Here is a 25,602-nt window from a genome sequence, read left to right on the forward strand (position 1 = left end):
GAAAAGGTACCAACACTGCCAGTCAGATACCACTTTAATTTTTTTCAGGTCATTCATTGTCAAGACAGAAGCAGCACGGCAAAGCGCCACGCAAAAAACAAACAAACAAACAAAACAGTAAAAATATCAAGATGGCTTACCTCTTCGTCCTCTGAAGGACCGTGGCCCCCGACAAAATGTTTACTGCATATGAAATATGAATGGCTTCACATTGCTGGCGTTAAACTGGTCTTTTGTTGATCCATTTTTTCCTCCCGAGTTTTTGGTTTCGGGAAACGTATGAAGAAAATATCCTTCATATGTCCTAATGTCTAGAGTCGTTTCCATAGCAAGTTCCATAGCAGCAGTGTTTGATCGGCATGTTTTTTTTTGGAAAGATTATTGGAGAAAACAAGCAGAAATATAATGGATTGTATGCGAGGGCGTGTGTATAATGTCCCACGTCCGCGTTACGATGGTGATGTCACAGTTTAAAAATAGTATTCGTGTGGAATGCTCTTGGGGAAAAACTGGTCGGCAGTGCTGTCTTTGTCAAGCGATTACATTTTTTAACCAAAGTTAATCGCATTTTTTCCGAGTGAACTCAGTTAGCTGGCACTCTTATTGTTAAAAATCATAATCATATTTTAATAAGATATGAATACCAATCTATGAGCTCACTTGGAACTGCTATGTTTTATATACGAATCTTTCAACAGATTCATTCGCTTACGGCCACACTACCCTGAGAACGCCCGATCTCGTCTGATCTCGGAAGCTAAGCAGGGTCGGGCCTGGTTAGTACTTGGATGGGAGACCGCCTGGGAATACCAGGTGCTGTAAGCTTTTAAAATTTTGGCATTGTTATTTTAAACCTTAACTGGCTGCTATCTTTAGCTACCTAACCCGGAAATAATAACACATTATACAAGTACTGTATATCTTAGTACTGTATGTTAATGTAAATACAGTGCTAAGAAAAGTAGACGTATATTTTTGGGATCAACCAAATACAGTGAGATTTTTTTTTTTTTTCTGTTTCGGGTTTACATTGAGTTGAGTTTTCTGCTAGGATACTTGGTATCTATGAACCCTCCACCAGAATAACGTAACGGGGCAAGGAGTGAATGAAAAAAAAAAAGATCTCTGATGTCTGCAACTGCTAAATTTTATATACGTATCTTTCTGCCTGGTCGATCGCTTACGGCCATACTACCCTGAAAACGCCCGATCTCGTCCGATCTCGGAAGCTAAGCAGGGTCGGGCCTGGTTAGTACTTGGATGGGAGACCGCCTGGGAATACCAGGTGCTGTAAGCTTTTAAATTTTGGTATTGTTATTTTAAACTTCAACTGGCTGCTATCTTTAGCTACCTCCGGAAATAATAACACATTATACAAGTATATCTTAGAACTGTATGTTAATGTAAATACAGTACTAAGAAAATAGACGTATATTTTTGGGATCAACCAAGTACAGTGAGGTTTTTGTTTTTTTTTTATTTCTGTTTCGGGTTTACATTGAGTTGAGTTTGCTGCTAGGATACTTGGTATCTATGAACCCTCCACCAGGATAACGTAACGAGTCAGGGAGTGAATGCAAAAAAACGATCTCTGATGTCACATGTAACTGCTATATTTTATATACGTACCTTTCAGCCTGTTCAATCGCTTACGGCCATACTACCCTGAGAACGCCCGATCTCGTCCGATCTCGGAAGCTAAGCAGGGTCGGGCCTGGTTAGTACTTGGATGGGAGACCGCCTGGGAATACCAGGTGCTGTAAGCTTTTTTTTTTTTTTTTTTTAAATCACTCAAAAGATGTCAAAATGTTCTAAAATTTTGTATTTTTAATAAGCGTTTTAATGTGCAAGTGACTTTAGTTCAAAAAATATATATAATATTAACTAGGGGTGTCAAACGATTACAATTTTTAATCGAGTTAATTACAGCTTAAAACTTAATTAATCGTAAATAATTGCAATTCAAACCATCTATAAAATATGCCATATTTTTCTGTAAATTATTGTTGGAATGGAAAGATAAGACACAAGATGGATATATACATAGGTACATAAGTACTGTATTTCTTTATTATAACAATAAATCAACAAGATGGCATTACCATTATTAACATTCTGTTAAAGCGATCAATGGATAGAAAGACTTGTAGTATTAAAAGGTAAATGTTAGTACAAGTTATAGAAATTTTATATTAAAACCCCTCTTCATGTTTTCGTTTTAATAAAATTTGTAAAAATTTCAATCAAAAAATAAACTAGTAGCCCCCCATTGTTGATGTCAATAATTACTTACACAATGCTCATGGGTGCTGAAGCCTATAAAATCAGTCGCACCCAAGCGCCAGCAGAGGGCGGCAAAACTCAGAAAAACACAACAAGTACACCTTTCACTGTGCTGACATTTTAATCTGTTTGAGCGGGGCATTTGTGTGTTAATTGCGTCAAATATTTTAACGGGATTAATTTAAAAAATTAATTACCGCTCGTTAACGCGATAATTTTGACAGCCCTATATATATATATATATATATATATATATGTATATATGTATAGTATATATATTTTTTTCTAATAAACGTTTTTTAAGTACTACAAATGCAATAATTATAATAATAATTCTTAAACATGTTACCGTCCCACCGAATTATTTTTAAACAAAAACAAAGTAATGCTTCATTGAGTGAGTCCGCTCAAGCTGCTCACTTAAACGCAATGAGGTGCCAAAGCAACTGTTTACAAATTTAAACAATTATTGACGAATGAGGCGCTTTGAAGTTTTGGCTTTCAAGCATCTTTGGCGAGATCAAATCTTAACGTCTGTCAATCATTGTTAACTTTAATAAGCAATGGCAGCCAATGATTCGAATGAATGCGCTGTGTTAAAAAATAATAATCATATTTCATGCATAAAAGGGTTAAGGTGCCTAGCTCTTTCGGCCACATCTTTCATCATCAACACGCAACATGACATAACTCATATGTTTTACAGTGCAATCCTTATTTTGAGCCACCACGTGTCACGTCATCTTCTGTTGAATTCTTTGGGCTTTGGGCTGCAACAAAAAAAAGTAACAATAAGAAAGAACTACTGGTTTGAACATTTTTTTCTGTTTTAAGAAAACACTGCATTTATTATTCAGAACGCCGGGCCTCCAGGGAGTGTGATTCTACCACGGCCACAGGAAGCGGTTTTGGTACGTACTGTTTGCAGCGGCAGAGGCGATATGGGCGGCGGTGCGTCTTCCGCTGAGCCAGACAGAAAGAAAGAAATCACTTAGTGAAAAACTAAAAAATCCTAACAAATATATACTTACTCGTCTGTTTCTCCAGGTGATGCAAATAAGGATGAGAAGAACGACAATGATGACTGAAGCGCCGCATACGCTAATCGGCATCCACATGCTCGATTGTTGGCTGACGGTCAACGTGATGGCAGCGGACGTCAACCTCGTGTCATTACGCCAGAGTTCGCACCTCCATCTACCGGCGTCTGAGGGTGCCGCTTCTGGAATGACGATGACGGCGGGGTCCGGATGCCCAGTGGGAAGAAACGGCGTGATGGAACGCTCAGGAGGGAACCACTTCACCCAGTGGTCTTTGGGCAAGGGGTTGCCCAGGCTGCAAGTTAGATTGACTTTCTGGCCACTGAGAAGATTTGATCCCGCAGAGGAGACAACTAGACGAAGAGAAAGAAAAAACAATAGTAAAGCTTTAACTCAATTTATTTCAAGGTCATTTTAGAACATCATTTTTTTAGTTTTATACATACAAGGTCCCCACACTGTAAAAAAACAAAAACAAAAAAAACACAAGACTGGGTGCAATTAGACACATTCAAGTAGGCATGTGCCAATCACGGTTTCAGAGTATACCGTGCTATGAAAATATCAAGATTTCAAAACAGCCAAAAAAAAAACTGCGTCATATTGTCCCTACGTTATGAGCTATTTTTTATGCCTCAAAAATTCATGGCGAAATTTGTCGCTTGCAGCTGCAAGGCTCAACCCTCCCCCACCGGTTGTTACTCATTGTCAGTGATTCAGCTGTGCTACACGATGACTGAAGGAGGTGAAAGTCCTGAACTTTTTGCCCCCATTGAAGAAAACGAAATTGCTGGTATGGGAATACTTCGGCTACAGCCAACCAACATGTAAAACATGTTTGCGAGGGTGGCTGCCAAGGAGGCAATACCTCCGATATGATTTCGCATTTATACAAAATTAAAGGTTAGTAAACAACACTGTCATGAACGTTTCCCACCAGCTATGAGAGTTAACTCTAGCGTATTTAGTGTGTCTAGCGGTGGTAAAACGTGGTGGTTTTTTCTCTCTAGCAACTGTCGGGGCGATAGGCGGCCTCGTATCCGGCGACACGTATCAGGCGTGACGCGCCGCCGCCAGTCAGACCGGATCGGCCACGTCTCGCGATGTTGTGCATTGAATTTTCACGCCGCAAAGATGGCCGAGTTCAGTGGCGGAACAAATGTAAACAGGGCCCGGGTGTGATGAGCATTACCCGGACCCCCCAAGTGGACCTTCCAACATACAGGGCCCCGGTGCGATGAGCATAAACGGGACCCCCCAAGTCCCAACATATTTTAAGAAAACAAGTAGAATATATTTGAAGTATGAGTAGTAAATCTTGCAAGAGTAACCACTTTTAGATTGTCTTTGGTCGGATCCCAACTCCAACTCAAAAAAAGACTCACTGTAGTTTCTCTCGAGATCTTGACTCCTCTGAAGGAATTAGTATCTTTTTCCGTATTACTGGTTGACGGTTTGTATTACTCCTAACACACCCAATATAAAATAAATAGCATTTAAATCATAGTTTAGGAAAAGTATATATATCTGAAGTATGAGTGGAGTTGGAGTAATTGGAATTTGCAGCGCTAAGACAACGGGCAGATAAGGGCGATAACAACTACAGGATGCCTGCTGACTACGGAAGCCCAACGCGCACGTCATGCAGCTGACTGAACGAGATTGACGCTGACGGAGAGTGACAAGCAGGGGATGGCCATGACATCTACAAGCCCACGTCTGCACCACCAAATCCCACATTAAGCTCTTCTGGTAACCAACAATGGTCCAGAACGATGAAAGGACATCCTTTCCTCCAACAAGGAACATCTGATAACAGAGGAACCCGTTGGACACTCAGCACTCAGGTAAGGCTGGCAAAACCCTCTACTCTCGTTGCCCTGACAACAATAACGCCTGGACTCTCCTGCCCAATCCATAACAGACAATAACTCTAAACAACGCCCAAACACCTTTCTTCCGGATAATAGCCCGCCTTCCAAGAGCCTTTAAAAGACTGCATGTTTAACTAATGGCTGTCATTTTTCTCGGGAATCTTTAGATCGGTGTCCCTGGATCCAACCTTCCTCTTCGTCCAGGTCTATTTAGTGTTTTTGCTTTGCTGTCTGATTGCTGTCGACTTGGAATAAATGTTCTACTTGTGTTTCGAAGCCTTTTTCCAACTTTTAATATGGAGACAGTACAAGGGGTTAAAACTAAAGTGAATGCGTAGAGTTCGGCCTTTTGGCCGGGTTGTTTGGATTGCTCCGGCCCGGGTCGTTGGAATTGCGCTACCGCGGTTCTGGCGGTTTGGCTGGGGGGAATCCGGCAATCTGACTAAAAGGTCAAATTCCAACAAGTGACATTGTCTACAATTAAAATTGCTTTGTATTTTTTTTAAATTAGTTTAGGTGAAATAAAACTGATTTTGTTAAATGTGTAAATCATATCGTATGAAATCGATCAAGGCCCTTGAATTGAAACGTGGCAGACTTATCCGGTAATATCATTGCACTGCGCGAAGAATCGATATCGGATCGTATCGGCATGAATTGTTGATTTACACCCTTGGTACCACTTTAAACAAATCACTAATATAGTCTTATTAGCATTGAAAAAAATCATTTAGACCGCGTACCATTGAAACGCATGCTAAGAGCTGCAAAGCTGCAAGTAGATAAGGGATTAACCTGTAAAAGGCAAAACGACTACCACCATCTCAGCAAAGAAATATTCATATCACAAAATTAAACAATTTACATTAGATTGTGTTGCTCCTTTGGTGCGCTATCTCATCAAAACAAATGGTGCTCGACAGGTTTTTCATCCCCAGTAAAATCACACTGGGGAAACATGAAAGCCTAACTACTCTCTTGTTGTCAACATTTTGAGAAATGAAGTATAAAAAAAAAATAAAGGAGGGGGGGTTAACATTATACTGTGTAATTATGTGGTTGCAGGACTTCACTACCTTTACAACACCCATAATGAATAATAATTACAAAAATTAAGAAATATATATGTTATAAAACAATAAAAACAAAACACCAATGACCATTCTTTTTGCCATCTTTGTAAATGATAATGTATATTATTATTATAAGTAGTAGGAAGGGTCAGGGGCGGACTGGTAATCTGTGGGTTCTGGAGGATCACAGAACGGCCGGTGCCCTGGACGGCCGGCGGCCGCCATTCATTATACATCACTGTTTTTGTCCCCCCTTGCCTCTGATTATCTACAGTTCGCATCCAATCCAACAGGTGGCAGCAATGCACCTGGCTGTTCATCGCCAGTCTGATAGAAGAACGAAAGAAGCACAAAGTTGCCTTCATTGGTTCCTTGTGGAAGCAAAATGGCGACGAGCGTTAATGCACAATATGGATGGTGGTGGCAAAAAAAGAAAAGAGAAGGGTGGCGCGAAGAAGGTTAGGAAGAAAAAAATTAAAGAAACTGGAGAGCGAAGCATCAAAATGTCATAAGTTGACAAATATTTTCGCAAGCAGCAGTCTGGCTGCAACGGCCACGTCGGGTAACAGCAGCCCACTCCCGGCGTGAGAGGGGGAGCGGCAGCCGCTCTGACGCGCAGCCGGTTCGAGAGGCCGGTTCAGGGAGAGAGAAAAAAAGAGGGAGGGGGTAATGATAAGCTGGTGGAAGTTCGAGAGGGAAGTTCCCCAGACAAGCGCAGAGCAAGTAAAAATGGATGAAGAGGGTCACTTGTTCGGTATACTGGCAATTGTTATCCACCAGGTAGGTACATTTTAAATGAAATAAATGACAATTAAAGGGTTAGTGCCAGCTAGTCGATGTACCCGTTGGCAATCGTGTCAAGTTACAATATGCTAGTCCTACTATCACTCTCCTAAGAAAAAATATTTTAGCTGTAAAACAACGTATACACACGCAGCAGCAATATTAATTCAGAAGAAATATAACAAAATATTAATAAAATGAATGGTTTTACTTTACAGTTTAGGTAGTTAAATTGATATATATTTTTAATCATTTATATATCGTTTTGTTTTCTGGTGAATACTTTCCAATGAAGGTTATGTATACAGGATTTGTCTTGAAATGTTTATTGTATTTTCATTGAAATTTATTATTTGTATGGCAAGATTAATTATGGCAGGGGTCTCCAAACCGGTCCTCAAGGGCCACTGTGGGGCCTGGTTTTTCTTTCAACCGATCGAGTACCGACAGTTTAACCAATGAAGTTTCTGCTAAAACAAGCAGCACCTAACTGCAATCAACTGATTACACTTGTAAGACACCAGACTGGTGCATAGGTGTTGTCTTGTTTTGTTGGAATGAAATCCTGTGCCCGCTGCGGCCCTATGTGGAATAGTTTGGAGACCACTGAATTATGGCATAAACAATGAAATTGTTTTATAGACAGAGATATATAGAGATATATTATAATCAATCGGATACATGAATGAATGAATTTATTGTCATTGTCATCATCATCATAATCATTGACAGTTTCAGAATGTGGAATTTGCCCGAATACTTAAAACTTGCTTTGAAAAATACATTCTTTCATTTGTTTATTTAGGTCTATCATAGAGCTAGTACAGAAAATGAACCCAACTCCAGTTCAGCCTTGCAGTACTTTTAGCGCCCCAAGTCAGACAGTGACATTTATTCATTCATTTTCCATGCCGCTTTTCCTCACGAGGGTCACGGAGGTGCTGGAGCCTATCCCAGCCAACTACGGGCAGTAGGCAGGGGACACCCTGAACTGGTTGCCAGCCAATCACAGGGCACAAGGAGACATACAACCATTCACGCACACACTCATACCTACGGACAATTTAGAGTGTTCAATCAGCCTACCATGCATGTTTTTGGGATGTGGGAGGAAACCGGAGTTCCCGGAGGAAACCCACGCAGGCACGGGGAGAACATGCAAACTCCACACAGGAAGGCCGAAGCCCGGGATTGAACCCTTGATCTCAGAACTGTGAGGCAGATGTGCTAACCACTAAGCCACCGTGCCACCCAGACCGTGACAGTCTAAACATATTTTCTTCATTTTCTCTTAAAGTGCAAGAAATTGATGCATTTTACAATCAAATGTAAAAAAAAAAAAAAAAAAAAATTCTCCCCGGGGTTGGGGGGTTGGGCGGTATGCCCCCAGACACCCCTAGGGGGTCTGTTTCCCTTCGTAAAGCGATTCTTGTGGGCTGGGCTGAGTCAAAGTCCAGGGCTGCTTTTTAGTCCCAGTCCGCCCCTGGGAAGGGTCACTCATTTTTAAAAATAAATAGTTACATAATTCTCATGTGTTATTAACATACACATAGTGGTATAAAACTTGTTCTTCCCCGCCCTCCTATCTCCCCTGGTAGGGTGGGTTTCTGTTCATCTTATATAGAGTATAAAAGTCTCATTGTGTGAGTGAATGTTTACACTACGAGCACCAGTAAAGCCCCTCTCTCGCTTGCCCTGTCCGAGTGCCATACGAGCATAGCGCATCAACAACCTGCTGCTCGCTCTGGTTGTCTCCGGTATTATAATTGATCAAATATATATTAAATATCAAAACGCATCCGAATCATTTGTGTTTACAAGTGAACATTACCTATATCCCCTCAGGAAAATGGCGAAGAGAAGAGAAACGGCGGAGAGAAGAAGAAGAAAAAAAAAAAGATTGCTTGAAATTGAAACAATGCATGAAATAATAAGAAAACATGAAACGAATATGCAACTGGAATTTAATTACTTCTTATGGAGAAAATGCATTCATGAAACTAGCTTATTGACATTATGAGCTTGGTCATGGGTACGTACACACACATGTGAAGTACATGCACAGTAGAGTAAAAACATAATTTTCCAGATGTCAATATCGATATGGTATTTTTTTAAGTACAGTACTTACCCTGTAGCACCTCAACTTTAACAACTCTGTGCAGTGACCTGGTTCTGCCATATTTCAGATGACACCTGTAGTATCCTCTGTCTTCTACTTGCCACTGTCGTTTGCTCAAAATCAAGTTGTGCTTTTTGATGTCTGCAGTGAAATTAATTCCCCTGCCTGTTGACCTCCAGCCCAGTTCCTCCGTCTTCGGGGAGAAGTGCAAGATTTTCCCTGCATTTAAGCTATGACGGAAGAAGAGATCTGGGGAGTAGTCCCAGAAAACTTCCAGGTCTCCTCTACTTTTGAATTGTTCCCAAAAGACGTTAGGGGCAAAGGGGCAGAGGATGCTGAAAGACGACTGTTCTGGAATGTACAGTGGGTACTCGGGGGATGGGGAGAAGTCTGGAAAAAAAAGGGGAAGAGACACAGACTTTCATAAATGATGATTTTAAGTGTTGATTAATCACAGATAATTTTGCAATTCGTCAACTAATTGGCTCATTTCGTGCAGCGTTACTTTGGGCTTTACATTTTAGTTGAAAATGTGCACTAGAACTTGAAAAAAAATAATAATTACAGAAACCCATTTGCTTTCCTTGAGGACTGCAGGAATGTATAATTTGTTTCATTTTTATTTTGTTTAAAATATATCTTTTTGAGAATTTGACAAACATTTAAAAAGAATGTTTTATCCTTTTCAATTTGAAAAGTAATACATAAAACATTGGCTGCTGTTTTATTTTTATGGTTAAGAAATATTTTTATTTTATTTTTAAGAATACATAATTTAAAAAAATAAAGAATACATTTTTTTTGTATTTGTTTTTATTTATTTGAAAAGCGATAGTGACTTTCTATAAAATCTTTTTAAAAAATACATGTATAAAAGAGTAAACACCGTTTATATATATAATTAAGAATAACGTTTCATTATTAATTTGAAAGATAAATGAACAGAATGTTGTATTTTAGCCTTTTTTTCCCAGCTTAATCTATTTTTTAATGAACAGAATTCAATGGAATTAAAGAGAATCTTTACCATTTTGTCCTTTTTTATTGAAGAAAAATTGATAAATAAACAGAAAAAAACTTTAATATTCATTTAAAATATATGTAAGAATAATAATTAAAAAAAAAAAAAAATTCCTTTAATGTGTAATTTGAAAAAAAGTTTTTGGGGTTTATTTAAAACATTTTAAAAAAGTAAATATTGTTGTTGGTCTATTAAATATAATAATAAAATATATAAATTAGATGTAGAAATATAAATAAAATATATATTTTTTAAAAAATACATTAAAAAGAAATGTCTACTTTTTTCCATTTTTGTTTTATTTCAAAGCTAAATTAATGAATCTTTACCATTTATTTATTTATTTTACATAAAAATGTACTGTGATTGTCTACTTTTTTCCCATTTTTGTTTTATTTGTTTTATTAATTATTTTATAAAAGTTATTATTAAGAATAAATACTAAAAAATACAAATTAAAAATACATAGCTACTTTTTTCAATTTTCTAATTTGAAAGCCCAAATAATGAATAGAATATTGATTGTTTTTTATTTTTACTTTTTTCATCTAAAATATTTTTTGAAAAAAAATATTTTTATCATTTAGTATTATTGAAAAATGTAAATAAGTAATAACAAATACAAAGCAAAGCAGCTAAAATTATGAAATTAAAAAAAAAAAAAAATCAAAATAAATGATCGGAAATAAAAGTAAATCTAGAATAATAATTTTAAAATAAGAAGTAAGTATATGTTTGAAAATTCAAAATAAATAAGTAAACAAGAGAATATTTATTGTTAGAAGCTCAATAAAGAGAATTGGAATAATAATTTTAGCATCCATCAATGTCCCTAAATGATTAAACCACCCTCAAATTCAATCTCTAATTTTCTGTTGCTTAATCATGACGCTCTTATTCATGAACATTTTACGTTACACCAGAAAGTTACACATTTTCCAGTACTCACCAAGAACTGTAACATCAACTGAAGCACTGTCCTGCCCGTGCTCCTTTACAACAATGCAGGTCCACAGCCCATTGTCTCGGCCCCTGACATTCACTGGTAGTTTTCCCCCTGTCTGAAAAAGCCTCTTTTCCTTTGGACTTAACCAGTATATGTCGGGTGTCCGGTGACTTTGAGGTGTGTCCACAAGACAGGAAAGTATCACGGTTTCGTCATAGAGCGGAGGAGAATACGTGGAATTGACAGACACTAGAAAAGTGAAGATATGATATATGATATAGATAGGACCGATCATCAATCTGCTGTAAAATTAAATGAGTTCATCACTTTTAGACGTCCATTCCATTTGAAGTGAGAGGGTTGGCAGCGAATGAACAACCCTCCCACTTCAAATGGAATGGACATCGAGAGCCGTCAATGGCAGACAACAATACATGAAGCACATAAGTACATAAAAAGTAGTGTTAATGGAAAAAAATACAATAAACTAAATATCGGAATTTGATTTGAGTACAACTAAAACGAACAAATTCTGAATAAAAAAGAAAAAAAAAATAGAAAACTAATAAAAAACATATATTTAGCTTTTTGAAAATAGTGAAAAATAAAGGGGATTAAATAAAAATTTCTACCCTTTCATTTGTTTTAATGTAATTATTTTTACATTTTTAAATAGTTTATATTCAATTTTTTTCTTTTTTGATTTAGGATTTTTTTTAACTGAATACATAATAAAATGGAGGTGTTTATTAATAAATTCTTCCTATTTTTAAATTTTTTTTCCTATGAATTAAAAAAAAAATATATATATAGAACACAACTTTTTCTATGAATAATTTTCTGTACTTTTTTGTTTCAATTTTTAATTTCTAATCTTCGTGATTTTAAGTTTTTTAATTTTAAATTCTTTTTTAAATCTTTTTTGTCTTGAAATTGAAATAGAAAAAAATAATTAATTTGCATTAAGATAAATAATAATACTAATTCAGAATTAATTGAATGAGAAAAATATTTAATACTAATAAAAACAAAAACATTTAATTTTTATTTCTTGAATAATAATGAAAAAAATAAATGATTTATTCATTTTCTCCCTTTTATAATTTTATATTTTCAACAAAATAATTAGTTTATTTTAATTTAAAAACATTTCACATTTTTAATAGATTTTTATATTAAATTTTTTTTCTTTTTTAATTTAGGATTTTTAAAAAATGAATACATAATAAAAAAGGCGTTTATTAATTCTTCCTATTATTTAAATGTTCCTATGAATTTTAAAAAATAATACATGAAACCATTTTAAATGTAAGTATGTATATTTTTATTATTAATAATTTTCTGTCATTTCTTCTATTTCAATTTTTTCTAATCATTTTGTGATTTTTGTCATTTACATTTTAAATTCTATTTATTTAAAAAATAAAAAAAATAAAACATTTTTTTTTGGTCTTAATTTAGGATTCTCCAACTTTTAATTCTTCTAATTTTCAATTAAATTTGATATATATTTTCTGTATCAATATCTTCATGTACTTCTGTTTCCCTCCATCAATTTCTTGATTTGTATTTGTCCAATGTAAAATCAGCTATCATGGGGTCTTAAGCAATCCTTAACCAATTTGTGGATTGAAGTTTATTTGATAAGGTACCTGTGATTTTGGAGATTCTAAAACTCTTCACTACAACAGCACTATTATCATGTTTAGTTCGTCTTTTAAAAACAATGCTGCCAAAGTCGTCTTCTCGGACATCTTTGATCTTCAGTGCGTCGTTGAACACAGTCAACCTTCCTTCCCAGCGTTTATCTGCAAGCAAAAACAGCATTTAAAAAATATATATACAGTATTGTGTGATAATATTTGACCTCAAAGAGATGTACTGTATTTACACCTTTAGTATATGACCAAAAAGCCATAGGGTTCAGCCAGACCAGATAGCCTTGAGGGAGGTTACTGTGTGACCAGTACAAGTAATTGACGGTGGGTTCGGACGAATCCAGCCTCAGGGTGACCTCGTCGCCCTTTTTTACGTAGATCACCTCCTCACAACCTGTGTGAAACAAGCAAGCTAATAGTTGAACTTGATAATTGAACTTAATTCATTGCTGCCATTGACGGCGCTAGACGTCCAATCCATTTTGACTGGGAGTCAAATTAGACTGAACAAACACTGCAATGACAAATGTGCATTACACTGAGAGTGGAGTCTTTCAGGGCCGAAATACAAACATACATTTTTCAAATCGATTTCTTTACTGTTTTTTTTTTTTTTAAGTGACTTAGTTACTTTCATTATTTAACAACTAGTAAAGTAGTTAGTCACTTTTAGTGACTACCGTCATTTTTGCACCATAAGGTGCACCTGACTATAAGCCGCCACCCATAAAATGTGACATGAAAACGGCATTTTTTCATAGATAAGCTGCACTGGACTATAAGCCACAGCTGTCCTCACTGTATTATGGGATATTCACACCAAAAGGTATTAACCGGTAATGCTTTACTTGACGGCGGCATCATACGACTGTCATACGACCAAATGAACCACAATGAAGCTTTGAACCAATTGGCTGCAAAGCTTTATTGCTTCAAGAAGCTTCATTTGGACATCACTGCTCCCTTCGGGGAGACAATTAACCTCTTCTGCCACCTGCTGTCAACACTTTTGTTGTCTAACATGCCTCCTAGCATGCATTGCAGCGCTACAGATTTAAATAAATCACCATTTATGTTTTTTGCTAATTATTTATTTATTTACTGTTCCAGTTGTTTCATTAATTGCTAGTTATGGTATTTGCTAACACTTTTTTTTGACAGCATAAGACTGTCATTAGACAATCATAACTATGACATGACACTGTCATGAGCATTCATGAATGCTTGTAACATATGTCATTTTGTGTAATCCGGCAAATTATCTCACTTTGAATACATGTAACAGATCCAAACTGGACATAAATGAGGTTATTAACATATTTTGCCGGATGACAGTTAATGATATCTGTCATACGCATTCAGTAATGCCCGTGATAGTGTCATGTCATAAATATGACCGTCTTATGACGCCACTGTCAAATAAAGTGTTACCAAATACCAGTTAATGAAACAACTGAAACAGTAACTGAAAAAATAATTAGCACTGAACATGATTTTTTTTATTGTTATGTACATCTGTAGCGCCGCAGTGCATACTAGGAGGCATGTGTTGCCTATTAACCAAAATAAATAAATAAATAAATAAGCCGCACCGGACTATCAGTTGCAGGATTCAAAATGAAGGAAAAAAGTAACTGCTTATAGTCCGAAAATGATGGTAGAACTCGTTACTTTTCAAAAATAACACTGTTCATTAGATACAACCTACATGTGATCCGCATGAAAGCAGTTGCAATAAGCGTCTGAATAATGAACTTCATGCTGGCCTGTAAAGTAGAAGAGAAATTGTGCATTAGTAAATTATGATTATTTAAAGACAAAAGTGTTTTCAGTATGAAATATATAGTCGGGGCGAAGACGTGTACGGGAAGTGACACCTTTGTGGTGGTCTCAGATCTGAAGATAAAAAAGCAGACGGTAGTAGCGAGTGGGCGTCCTGCGGCGAGTGTCGCCGAGGGTTGTGGTGGGCCTTGATTTGGCAAAGATTCTTATCCTGATTCCCCCTCTCTTGTACTTCCTCCCACGGCTCTTCACTTCCAAGAAAGACGGATCTCTCCCTCACTTGAAAAGAAACCACAGCATACCGTGATTGTGCTTGAAACATCTCTCTTTACTGAGCAGTGATGTTAATCTTACTTTGAAAATTAGTTACAAATTACATCTCCCAAAAAGTAAGGGAGTCAGCAACTCAGTTACCTCATTGTAAGGGTAATTACTCAGCAAAGTAACTGATGTTACTTTTAATGTTCTACGGGTATTGCATCATACATTCCATAACATCTTTCACATCAAAGATGTTTATATGAACTGATTGAATTGAACTGATTTTTTTCATAAAAAAAGAAAAACAGGTCACACTTTTCTTTTTCTTTTTAACTTTACCTATATAAGAGTGTAGCAGTATACAAATTTTAACTTTCAAATCCTGTGAGGGGAAAAAAAAGCCTTTTTTTTTTTCCTGTTTTACTGAACTCGCACCGAACCAAGACACCCATACCGAGGTACGTACTGAACCGTGTGTGTATGTCACACCCCTAATATATATTTTTCAATATGGGGTTGAGGCTCTGAATCTCCTGCGTCTCCAGTCTTTGCTCTAGTCGTTTTGATTAAAAAAAACATCACACAAGGTTCATGGATACGTCATTCAAGAAAAGTTTAGGGAAAGTGACTATTTTTGGTAATTAAATTTTTTTTTTTTTTAAATCTATTGTATCGTTTACAAGCACAATGCCAACTAGAGGATGATAATGCACACTCAGCAGGAAAACAGTACATTTTTTTCAATTAATTGTACATACCCGGACGCCACGAAATGAAAAACAACAACAAAAATTGCCCGAGAGTTTAAGATGACGCATAGATTTCACTATCAGTCGACATGACACGGGGCCAATCAGTAGGGGGACTATTTTCAGAAACTTAAAATTCAAATATTATCGAAAGCAAAGCCGCTAGCGACCTAAAAGCAAAACAGGAAACTTCCTGAGGCATAAATGAGTCTACGAGCATCGACATCAAAAAATTCAAAGTTGTTTCCTAATAAAATCCCAATTATTTTTTATACAAGTATAACAAAACTTAAAATGGCTATAAAATTCTCAAATTTTATGCTAGTTGCACAGAAATCACCAAATGCAGAGACATTCACCTATATTTTTAGGGTCAATAGCAATATTTATGATACAATATAGGTTTTAGTCCGAAGTTGCGACTTATCTTTTTAAGTTAGTGTTTTCAAAAGCTAATAAATCACTTCATAAATCAAATTTTCATATCAGAAACTTAAAACTTGAGGAAAGCCTAAAAAAAAAAAAAATTTACTCAACAAAAGCAAAATAATATTTTTCTATATACAACCACAACCTTTTTAGGTTGAATTATGATGTAATTATTGCCTCAGCACAGACCCATGTCTTGCCGGCTCGCGTATATGGCCCTAGTCGTTTTTAGATTGAAATGTTACATAAAATACGTAAAAGGTAATTTTTTTGTACGGATGCAGAAATGTCGGTAACACTTTATAATAACTATCCGTTTTACTAGTTAATAGGTCATTAGTAAACTGTTGATAAATGATTTATTGTTGATTTGTGAAGTATTTGTTAACAGTTTGTTAAGCATTTACAGGGTGTTCCAATATGGTTGACCCCATTCTAAATGGCCATGCTAGTTGATGGATCTTAATAAAACTATATACACTTTATGTTGAAGGTCATAAGTTTTATTGGTTAAATATACAAAGAAAAGTACAAATATTTGTTGGTTCTATGGCAGATTTTCACAAATGTGCAACATGTGTGCTGCCTGCAAAATGCCTTATCAAAATGCCTTTTCTTTCTTTTGAAGTGAACGGCATTTCTTAACCTGAAAAGATAAATGCCAAACGTTACACACAAAAACTTGAAACGTTTCTACACAAACTGTGTTTCAGGTTAAGAACACCTTGTAAATGCTTAACAAACTGTTAACAAATACTGTACTTCACAAATCAACAATAAATCATTTAACACAGTTTACTAATGGTAAAACGGATAGTTATTATAAAGTGTTACCGAAATGTCTAAATTCCTATTTACACTACTGTGTAAGGATACAACATGGCGGCCATCACAAAACAAAGAGCTTTTTAAGTTGAAAATTCTTGTAAATAAATGTTTACATCCCTCAATTTCTATAGATATGAACATAGAGCAGTTTAGATTCTTGGTTAAAAGCAAAAAAAAAAAAAGTTTTCAAGCAGTCATCATTAATTTTACGTAAATATTTTGAGCTAAGGTTACGCTAATTTTTTCACGTTTCAAAATACATGCATTGGGCTATTTTCTACACTAATTACCTTGAATCCTCGACTAAGTCAGTCTTGAGACATTCCTGCCTGCTTGTATGCAGTAAAACTTTCATCCTTTTCCCACCTAAATCCGGCATTTGAACACACAGTGAGTTTGTCACAGTAAAAGCCAAATGCTCTGCCTGGGTTGGCCCACAACAGGAAGGCGTGGCAAAATGTTTGCGGGAGCTGTCTTGTCAACTGATGCTGAAGTCTACGGATGACACTCGCCACGCTAAATTCTAATGCTAACGAGAACACGAATGCTATGCTAACGCTACGAGCCACCTAGCCAATCATCATCGTGTTTGCAACTGCATTACCACCCCCTTCCCTCCTCCTGGTCAGCTCACTCCCTGGCAACTGTGACAAAATCAGACAACTCACGCTTCATTCAACCAAATTGTAGTAAGGTGCCCCTTCACATTGTCAGTAACGCTAACAGTGTCTCAAAGATGGGAAAAATAATTAGATTACTCACTATTGAAAAGAATTACGTCGATAGAAACGCCGATATACTGTACTCTCACGTGTTATTAACAACACTGGTACTGAGACTTGCATTCATTCTTGTATAGGCTGATTTTTACTAGGTTTTAGTAATATTGACCATAAAAAGACAATGAAACTCGTGTTAAATGGGAGCATAATAGCATTGCCAATGCTACAAAAAAATAACAAAACTCTGCTGTTTTATATGGCTATGACCAGACTATTTTTAATGCTTCTGAGCAGAGGCTGTTTTTCTTTTTATGAGTACACTGGTGTTGGGAGGGTTAATTTTCTACATAAACTAGTTGAAATTGCAGTTCACAAATTTCAAAATGAACTTTTCAGTTCATAGTTCATAATTCAACTTTTTGAACTAAAGTTTATGGTTTAAAAAAAAAAAAACTTTTGTAGTTCTGTTCTTTCTTCTCCCTAACAATTGCTGCAAGCTATTATTGACGGAGTCTATATAGAAACACAGACAGCAATTATTTTATCGACTTTAACACTGAACCTCTGGAAGATTCATCTTCATATTCAATTTCAAATTCTTATCCAACCAGGGTTTAACACACAGTGAGAGGACAGCCCTCAGATTACTGGGATTTCCATAATGCTTTGTTGCCAAACGTTCAGTCCAACTGTCCATCCTAAGCATGTCCTGATCAAATATTTTTGTACCAGAGTCCTAGTCACCTGATTTTAAGTATCTGCAGACACCGAGTCCCGATCCGATGCCGATTTTTTTTAAAACAAAAGTTCCAAACATGTTACAGGACTGTCCTTTTTACAGTACTCCCTGTTCTGCTTTTTCCAGTAGTGTTGCGAAGTATAAAACGTCTATATTTTTGTATTTTTTGTCAATGCCATTGTATTTGTGGATTATTTTGTTACTTTTTTACATTGCGATATATATTGCCAATGCTTCACACTTACTTTTTGCATTGGTTGCACTGGTGGTTTTAACCTTTTAAGGTTCACCAGCGCAAAATGTAGGCGCACCCACATTTTTCACTGCATAACCTTTAATGTCATTCTTTAATCACTCTCCATAACTTTCATATACAGTAATTCATATGAGTGAGTCCACTCAAATTCACTCACGCTTTGACGCTCACGCTGCCGAGAACAGCCCCTCGACAATGAAGAATGACTAAACGATGATTTTAATGTGTTCATTTGTGCCTTTGATCGTAGAACTGCCGAGCCTTCACTCGCCAGATCAAAGCTACACACCTATCAATCATCGTGAACTTTAAGTACCAAACGCAAGCTTCACTGGTGACCAAGAAAAGCAGCAGGAGGGAGTGTGAGAGGCTGTACAAGTATGACGCAGAAAAACATAAATATATATATTTTTTTTAATTAAAAACCTGATCCTTTTCACCTGATTTCCATTGTCTGAAAATTGGCACATTCAGCCCGATTTCCGCTAACGTGATCAGATCGGAACATCCCTTGTCCACACATTAGCAGCTTTACTGCTTTTATCTACAGTTTATTTTGCCGCTGTTTGCCGGTACTGACCTTTTCGTAAAACTTGCTTGAATGCTGATACTGACCCGGGTTACGAGAACGTTCGTCTCCTGTGTCCATGCTGCTGTATTTCCTAAAACAACACTTCAGTGACAGGTAGCTTGGGTTGCCAGGTTGGATAGTTTCCCACTATTAAGTAGGGTTGTTCGAATCATGTTTTTTTGCTTCCGATTCTGAGTTTTGAGTATCTGCCGATCCTGATATTTCCCGATCCGATTGCTTTTTTTTGCTCCCCATTCAATTCCAATCATTCCCGATAATTTTTCACGATTATATACATTTTGGCAATGCGTTAAGAAAAAAATGAATAAAACTTGGACGAATATATACATTCAACATACAGTACATAGGTACTGTATTTGTTTATTATGACAATAAATCCTCAAGATGGCATTTACATTATTAACATTCTTTCTGTGAGAGGGATCCACGGATAGAAAGACTTGTGAATTTGTGTATTGTGACTAAATATTTCCATCTAGTGTATTTGTTGAGCTTTCAGTAAATGATACTGTGGCCATCCCAAATGCATGATGGGAAGTGGACCCATGACTGTGCGTCGTGCTACCAATGGATATATCTTCTCTGCTTTGGGAAATAACTGAAGGTGTTAAGACAAAGATCACTTGCCATCTTGCTTCCCCACCTTGCCTCCCATGATAATTCTAATCATAGGGAGAGGGATTGCAAGGCTTTAGCCAATTAAAGGCAGGATCCAACGGCTGCCAAAATTCACTCTACTCATTTTGCGCTGCCTTTTACCTCTCTATATTGGTAAAACGGTGTCATTACAGATTGTACGCTACAATGAGTGAGAGGGCCGTGCAGTGTATACATTAATTGCTTTGAATATTTTAACGTGACACATTATTTAATAAATTAATTGCCGCCGTTATCGGTATATTTTTGTTAACCCTACCTTAAGCCTAAACTAAAGACTCTGGATGAGTGTAACATATTATGTCTGTAACGTTAAATACAATTTAGAAAACGATTTAATTAAAATATATATATATATATTAAAAAAAGGCATGGCCGATATTTTTTTGCCAATTCCGATACTTTGATTCGGGACGCTGATCGATCGGGACATCTCTACTATTAAGGTTTGGGTTTTTTTATCGTGTGGTTTTAGCCTATGACTCTTAAATGCGGTATTGTCGGAAAAACTACTTTGAACTCATAAACGAGGTTATGAACGCCGCTCACAACCGCTAGAATGAGTGCGTTCACAGTAACGTTCATGAGATAGAAATATGATGCGTTCAATTCACGTTCGCCCAAAATATAAACGTGTTCATGCCCAACTGCTGGGGAACACAATTTTCATTGAGTCAGGTCTAACAACTTTTCTCAGTTTTTCTCTATCACATCATTTTTAAACAACTTTAAGATCCTCGCTTTCTTAAAAAAATATGAACGATGTTACATGTGCTTGTTTCATGAAAACATTAAAATATCGAGATCGCTGCTAACCCTCCCAGTCAAATTGGATTGGACATCTAGCGGTGTCAATGGCAGCCAAATAAAAACCTCAAACTTGATGTAAATGTATTTAGTCAACCACCAATTGTGGAAGTTCTCCTACTTGAAAAGACTGAGAGGCCTGTAATTGTCAACATGGGTAAACCTCAACCATGAGAGACAGAATGTGAAAAAAAGAAAATCACATTGTTTGATTTTTAAAGAATTTATTTGCAAATCATGGTGCAAAATAAGTATTTGTTCAATACCAAAAGTTCATCTCAATAATTTGTTATGTACTCTTTGTTGGCATTAACGGAGGCCAAACGTTTTCTGTAACTCTTCACTCTTCGCTTGGTGTAAAGAAATCAACTGTGGGAGCAATTATTAGAAAATTGAAGACATACAAGACCACTGATAATCTCCCTCGATCTGGGGCTCCATGCAAGACCTCACCCCGTGGCGTCAAAATGATAACAAGAATGGTGAGCAAAAATCCCAGAACCACACGGAGGGACCTAATGAATGACCTAGAGAGAGCTGGGACCACAGTAACAAAGGCTACTATCAGTAACACAATGCGCCGCCAGGGACTCAAATCCTGCACTCCCAGACGTGTCCTCCTGCTGAAGCCAGTACACGTCCAGGCCCGACTGCGGTTCGCTAGAGAGCATTTGGATGATCCAGAAGAGGAGTAGGAGAATGTGTTATGGTCAGATAAAACCAAACTAGAACTTTTTGGTTGAAACGCAGGTTATCGTGTTTGGAGGAGAAAGAATACTGAATTGCATCCGAAGAACACCATACCCACTGTGAAGCATGGGGGTGGAAACATCATGTTATGTGGCTGTTTTTCTGCATAGGGACCAGGACGACTGATCTGTGTAAAGGAAAGAATGAATGGGGCCATGTATCGAGAGATTTTGAGTGAAAATCTCCTTCCATCAGTAAGGGCATTGAAGATAAGATGTGGCTGGGTCTTTCAGCATGACAAGGATCCCAAACACACAGCCAGGGCAACAAAGGAGAGGCTTTGTAAGAAGCATTTCAAGGTCCTGGAGTGGCCTAGCCAGTCTCCAGATCTCAACCCCATAGAAAATCTGTGGAGGTGGTTGAAAGTCCGTGTTGCCCAATGACAGCCCCAAAACATCACTGCTCTAGAGGAGATCTGCATGGAGGAATGGGCCAAAATACCAGCCACAGTGTGTGAAAAGCTTGTGAAGTTACAGAAAACGTTTGGCCTCCGTTATTACCAACAAAGTGTACATAACAAAGTATTGAGATGAACTTTTGGTATTGACCAAATACTTATTTTCCACCATGATTTGCAAATAAATTCTTTAAAAATCAAACAATGTGATTTTCTGTTTTTTTCCCCCCATTCTGTCTCTCATGGTTGAGGTTTACCCATGTTGACAAAGGCATACCGCAAGCATCACGTCATTTCCGTTCATTAATATTCATGACATTAGCTACTGTTGCTAAGTAGGGACAAGCCACCGGTTGTCCCTAATAGGAAATGAGTGGGAATCGTGTACGAAGGAGATGTTTACAGAGGTAAACCTACCAATTCTCTCCGAAAATGATGTGCTTGGTGCCAAATTCACTGGCAAATGAGGAAGAACATAAAAATGTTCAGTTAAAGAGATGGCTTGAGTGTCGAAGGCTGAAAAAGACGGAAAAAAAAAAACGAGTCGACCTAACCATAGCCTTAGCTTTTTTATCGACGCGACTGACAATGACATTCTCCTGTTTCAACAAGCTATCCTTTACCATCAGCCCTGTCTTTCTTATATATCCTCTGGTTGTCCTACATCTCTTACCATTCTTGGGGGTAATTTAGTTAGCTCTGTGTAGCCATCGCAAATGCTACTCAGTGAAAGCCAACGAACACTTTAAATTTTTTCATTGATAACAAATCTTAATTCCATAATTTATTTACACTTCCGCTATACTAAAGTTGTGTTATATATCTATATAACAGAAACGGTAACAGTGGCAGTCAGATACCATTGTAATTCTTTTCAGGTCATTCATTTTCAGACAGAAGCAGTACGGCACAACGTTAGGCTAAAAAAATAAGTTAAAAATATAAAACTGGCTTACCTCTTTGTCCTCTGAAAGACCATGACAACCCAACAAAATGTTTACTGCATGTGAATGGATTCACCGAGCTGGTGTTAAAGTCCGCGCAAGTTGATTCGGTCTTCACATTTTTTCCTCCCGTGTTTTTAGTTTCCGGAAACGTATGAAGAAAACATCCTTCCTGTGTCGTAATGTCTAGAGTCGTTTCTACAAGTTCCAAAAAAGCAATGCGTGATCGGCATGTTCATTTTCGAAAGATTACCGGAGAAAAGTGGCACAAATTACGTTGTTTCTATGCGAGGGCGGGTCTATAATGTCCCACTTCGGCTTTACTGCCGCTTTACGATGCGACGTCACGGTCTAAAAATAGCATGCGTGCGGTACGCCATTACAGGCCTCTAATATTTTCAAGTGGGAGAATTTGCACAATTAGTGGTTGACTAAACACTTATTTGCCCCACTGTACATGGAGCGCGTATGACCATTTTTCTCAAATGTTGACATATCTGCTTCATCAAGTGTCAATCATCTCCCCTGGTAAGCATACACATGCATTATGGCAAGCGACGCAGAACAACAACACCTTTGCGAAGCAATGTTTGCGATAATGGGAAGGTATTTGAAAAAGCAGCGTGCTCAGCAGCGTACTGCTGTCATTACTCTGTATTTGCATGTTGAGATGTACTGAGGATGGTTGGGGGAATTAAGGTGCACTTACCCGCACAGCCTGTTTCATCCTACTGAGAATTAATGCGGCACATTTGAATGACTTTTTTTTTTTTTTACCTAATCAAATTCAAAACTTGTCCAGCCCTCGCACGTTCCTCTTATGAGAATACTATTAACTTTAAGTATAAGATTGCCATTGGACTAATTCTAATGTTGTCAATTTTTAATAATTGTGTCAATTGAACTTATAGACACAATATGATTTTTTCAAAATGGCAATGTGTTTAATAATTATGTGATTAACAAATACTTATTCGATGGATCTTTTGTGTTATTTGGAAATGCGCGAAAAATTATGTGATTACGCCAATTATGAATATGCATTGTAATTAGTGTATGCAATAATAATCATCATGAATGAAAAATGCATGAAATATGCTGCTAATGTTCATTTTACCATCAAAATTAATCAGTAATAAATAGTTTGAAAACCTTTGAAAAACCACACAAGACTTGACAAATGTTTAACCCTTTGATGCTTGTTATTATATTTAACAAAATATTTATACATAAAGTGTTGGAGGAATGTATATAGGAAAGCACATAAATCAAGTTATGATTTTAATTTAAAAAATAAACCAAAAAAATGAATTAAACTGAAAAATACAACTAAAAATGGAAAATCATCAAATGAAAAACAACGATAAAGAAATAATAGTACATATTGAATTTTTTAAAAAAAATTCTGTTCTCTATAATTCTTATTCCTAATTTCTATTTTTTTCTTATACTTCTTTTCATTTTTAATCTTTGACTTTGTAATTTAGGATTTTCCAATTTCTGCATTTTTTTTTCAATTTCCCTTTTTGAAAATGATCATTTTCATGAAATTACATATTCTCCAAACGTTTTTGACATATATTTGTTCAGTGTAAATTAAGTGTAAATTAAGGCATCAAGGAGTTAAAAGAAAATTGGAACACATGGGGGAGATAATAATACAAGGTAAAATTAAAATCATTAATAATAACATGAATGATTATGATCATGTTTGAATAATTAAGTGCACCCCCCCAAAAAAAAACATAAAACGTGGCATATTTTAATACATTCTTTTTCAATTTAAACTTACCATAGACTCGCTATTTTATATTTAAAAAACCTTTTAACTTTAAAATTTTTCAAATCCTATATCTATTTTTAAACAGTAAAATTGATAATTAATGGATACCATATATATTTTTCTTTTTAAAAAAATTTGAGAGGTTAAGCATTTAATAATAATAACATGAATATCAATTCAATTTTTTTGTGTAAGGTGACTTGAACTCATTTTAATCAAAATTATGCTACCTAAAAATAGATAAAAGAATAAACTGAAATTATTATTATGTAAATATTGAGTTGTTGTCAGGCATTTTGTGACAAGGTTGCATATTTGCTTAATTACATCTTTCTTATTAACATCATTACACTGCGTACTGTACTTTACAGTCTATAATTTTGCACTGAATAATAATGATATTCTTTTAAGGCCAGGACAAGAGTATATTCTGAGAAAATGATTAAAACAAATTGGCAGAAAATCCAACTAAATTCTCCCAAGAAAAAAACAACTGCATCATCTCACCCATTTTGCAAATACTGCCTATTGTACTTTATTGTCTATTTTCATGTTGAGACGTTCACACTGCGTCTCCCGCCGAGTGTGCGCGAGATGATTTTGTTGTGGAAAATCACATCGTTCCGACACGAATTCAGCGGCTGATGATTTGCACTAATGGAACGACACCCCAGGTACAAACGCGGTGTTCATTAGCATTACATACACACATACAGATTAATACAGGTCATTACAAAGTCATAAACTAGGAATCATGTTGTTTTAAATGAAAACGCCTCCATTTATGTAACAGAATGGAATGAAAAATACTCATTTGTATTATAACTCTCATTATATATGCCTTCAATCCATTTCGACTAGGAGGGCTGGCATTGATTTTTCGGTTGCCGCCAGCACTTGATCACTCAATGCCACCCATGCTAGTTTATTTAACAAATGAACGCAAGACTATACACTCTAAAAATACTCACAACTTGATAGGTGATCTATCCAGACTGCCAGGTCAGCGGCAAGACGAACTGCAAGGATAAAAGGAACACCCAAAATGGATCGCTATAGCTGATCAGTGCAACTCAGAGAACAAATGCAGGTGTCTCCTATACGCA

The 25,602-nt window shown here is 36.4% G+C and overlaps 1 protein-coding gene, 1 long non-coding RNA gene and 3 other non-coding genes across 7 annotated transcripts in view; 4 read left to right on the plus strand and 1 right to left on the minus strand.

Annotated features, from left to right (window-relative positions):
• Positions 1 to 5,437, plus strand: part of LOC130915405 (uncharacterized) — a 20,138-nt gene extending 14,701 nt beyond the window's left edge. Inside the window, exons 3-4 of the long non-coding RNA XR_009063088.1 lie at positions 3,141 to 3,194; positions 3,331 to 5,437. This is a non-coding gene — a long non-coding RNA (uncharacterized LOC130915405). The remainder of the gene's footprint in view (positions 1 to 3,140; positions 3,195 to 3,330) is intronic.
• Positions 707 to 825, plus strand: LOC130915483 (5S ribosomal RNA). Its single transcript, XR_009063096.1, has one exon. It is a non-coding gene; the product is annotated as a 5S ribosomal RNA (ribosomal RNA).
• Positions 1,179 to 1,297, plus strand: LOC130915482 (5S ribosomal RNA). Its single transcript, XR_009063095.1, has one exon. It is a non-coding gene; the product is annotated as a 5S ribosomal RNA (ribosomal RNA).
• On the plus strand, positions 1,648 to 1,766 carry LOC130915497 (5S ribosomal RNA). The gene has a single exon (XR_009063105.1). It is a non-coding gene; the product is annotated as a 5S ribosomal RNA (ribosomal RNA).
• On the minus strand, positions 2,070 to 25,602 carry cd4-1 (CD4-1 molecule). 3 transcript variants are annotated; one of them, XM_057835393.1, is made up of 11 exons: positions 25,468 to 25,563; positions 22,726 to 22,911; positions 14,678 to 14,861; positions 14,509 to 14,566; positions 13,036 to 13,194; positions 12,795 to 12,950; positions 11,146 to 11,391; positions 9,185 to 9,565; positions 3,315 to 3,676; positions 3,203 to 3,246; positions 2,070 to 3,053 (listed from the first exon to the last, which is right to left on the minus strand). In XM_057835393.1, exons 4-11 carry the CDS (start codon positions 14,558 to 14,560, stop codon positions 3,023 to 3,025), a joined length of 1,431 nt encoding a protein of 476 aa, XP_057691376.1. In that variant the 5' UTR covers positions 14,561 to 14,566; positions 14,678 to 14,861; positions 22,726 to 22,911; positions 25,468 to 25,563; the 3' UTR covers positions 2,070 to 3,022. The 3 variants fall into 3 exon arrangements, with proteins under 3 accessions (XP_057691376.1, XP_057691378.1, XP_057691379.1); XM_057835395.1 differs by lacking the exon at positions 22,726 to 22,911 and having other exon boundaries at positions 25,468 to 25,602; XM_057835396.1 differs by lacking the exons at positions 22,726 to 22,911; positions 25,468 to 25,563 and adding an exon at positions 19,147 to 19,282.

Source organism: Corythoichthys intestinalis, chromosome 4, assembly GCF_030265065.1.
Source record: "Corythoichthys intestinalis isolate RoL2023-P3 chromosome 4, ASM3026506v1, whole genome shotgun sequence".
NCBI lineage: Eukaryota > Metazoa > Chordata > Actinopteri > Syngnathiformes > Syngnathidae > Corythoichthys > Corythoichthys intestinalis.

Bases quoted from the DNA above. Each gene is read 5' to 3' on its own strand.
- cd4-1 (XM_057835395.1), bottom strand. From the start codon at position 14,560: ATGAAGTTCATTATTCAGACGCTTATTGCAACTGCTTTCATGCGGATC. The intron at 12,951-13,035 runs GTGTAAATACAG...TTTTGCTTGCAG, and splicing joins TTTTTGGTCATATACTAAAG to ATAAACGCTGGGAAGGAAGG. The intron at 3,054-3,202 runs GTACGTACCAAA...TTTTTGTTGCAG, and splicing joins CGCCTCTGCCGCTGCAAACA to CCCAAAGCCCAAAGAATTCA.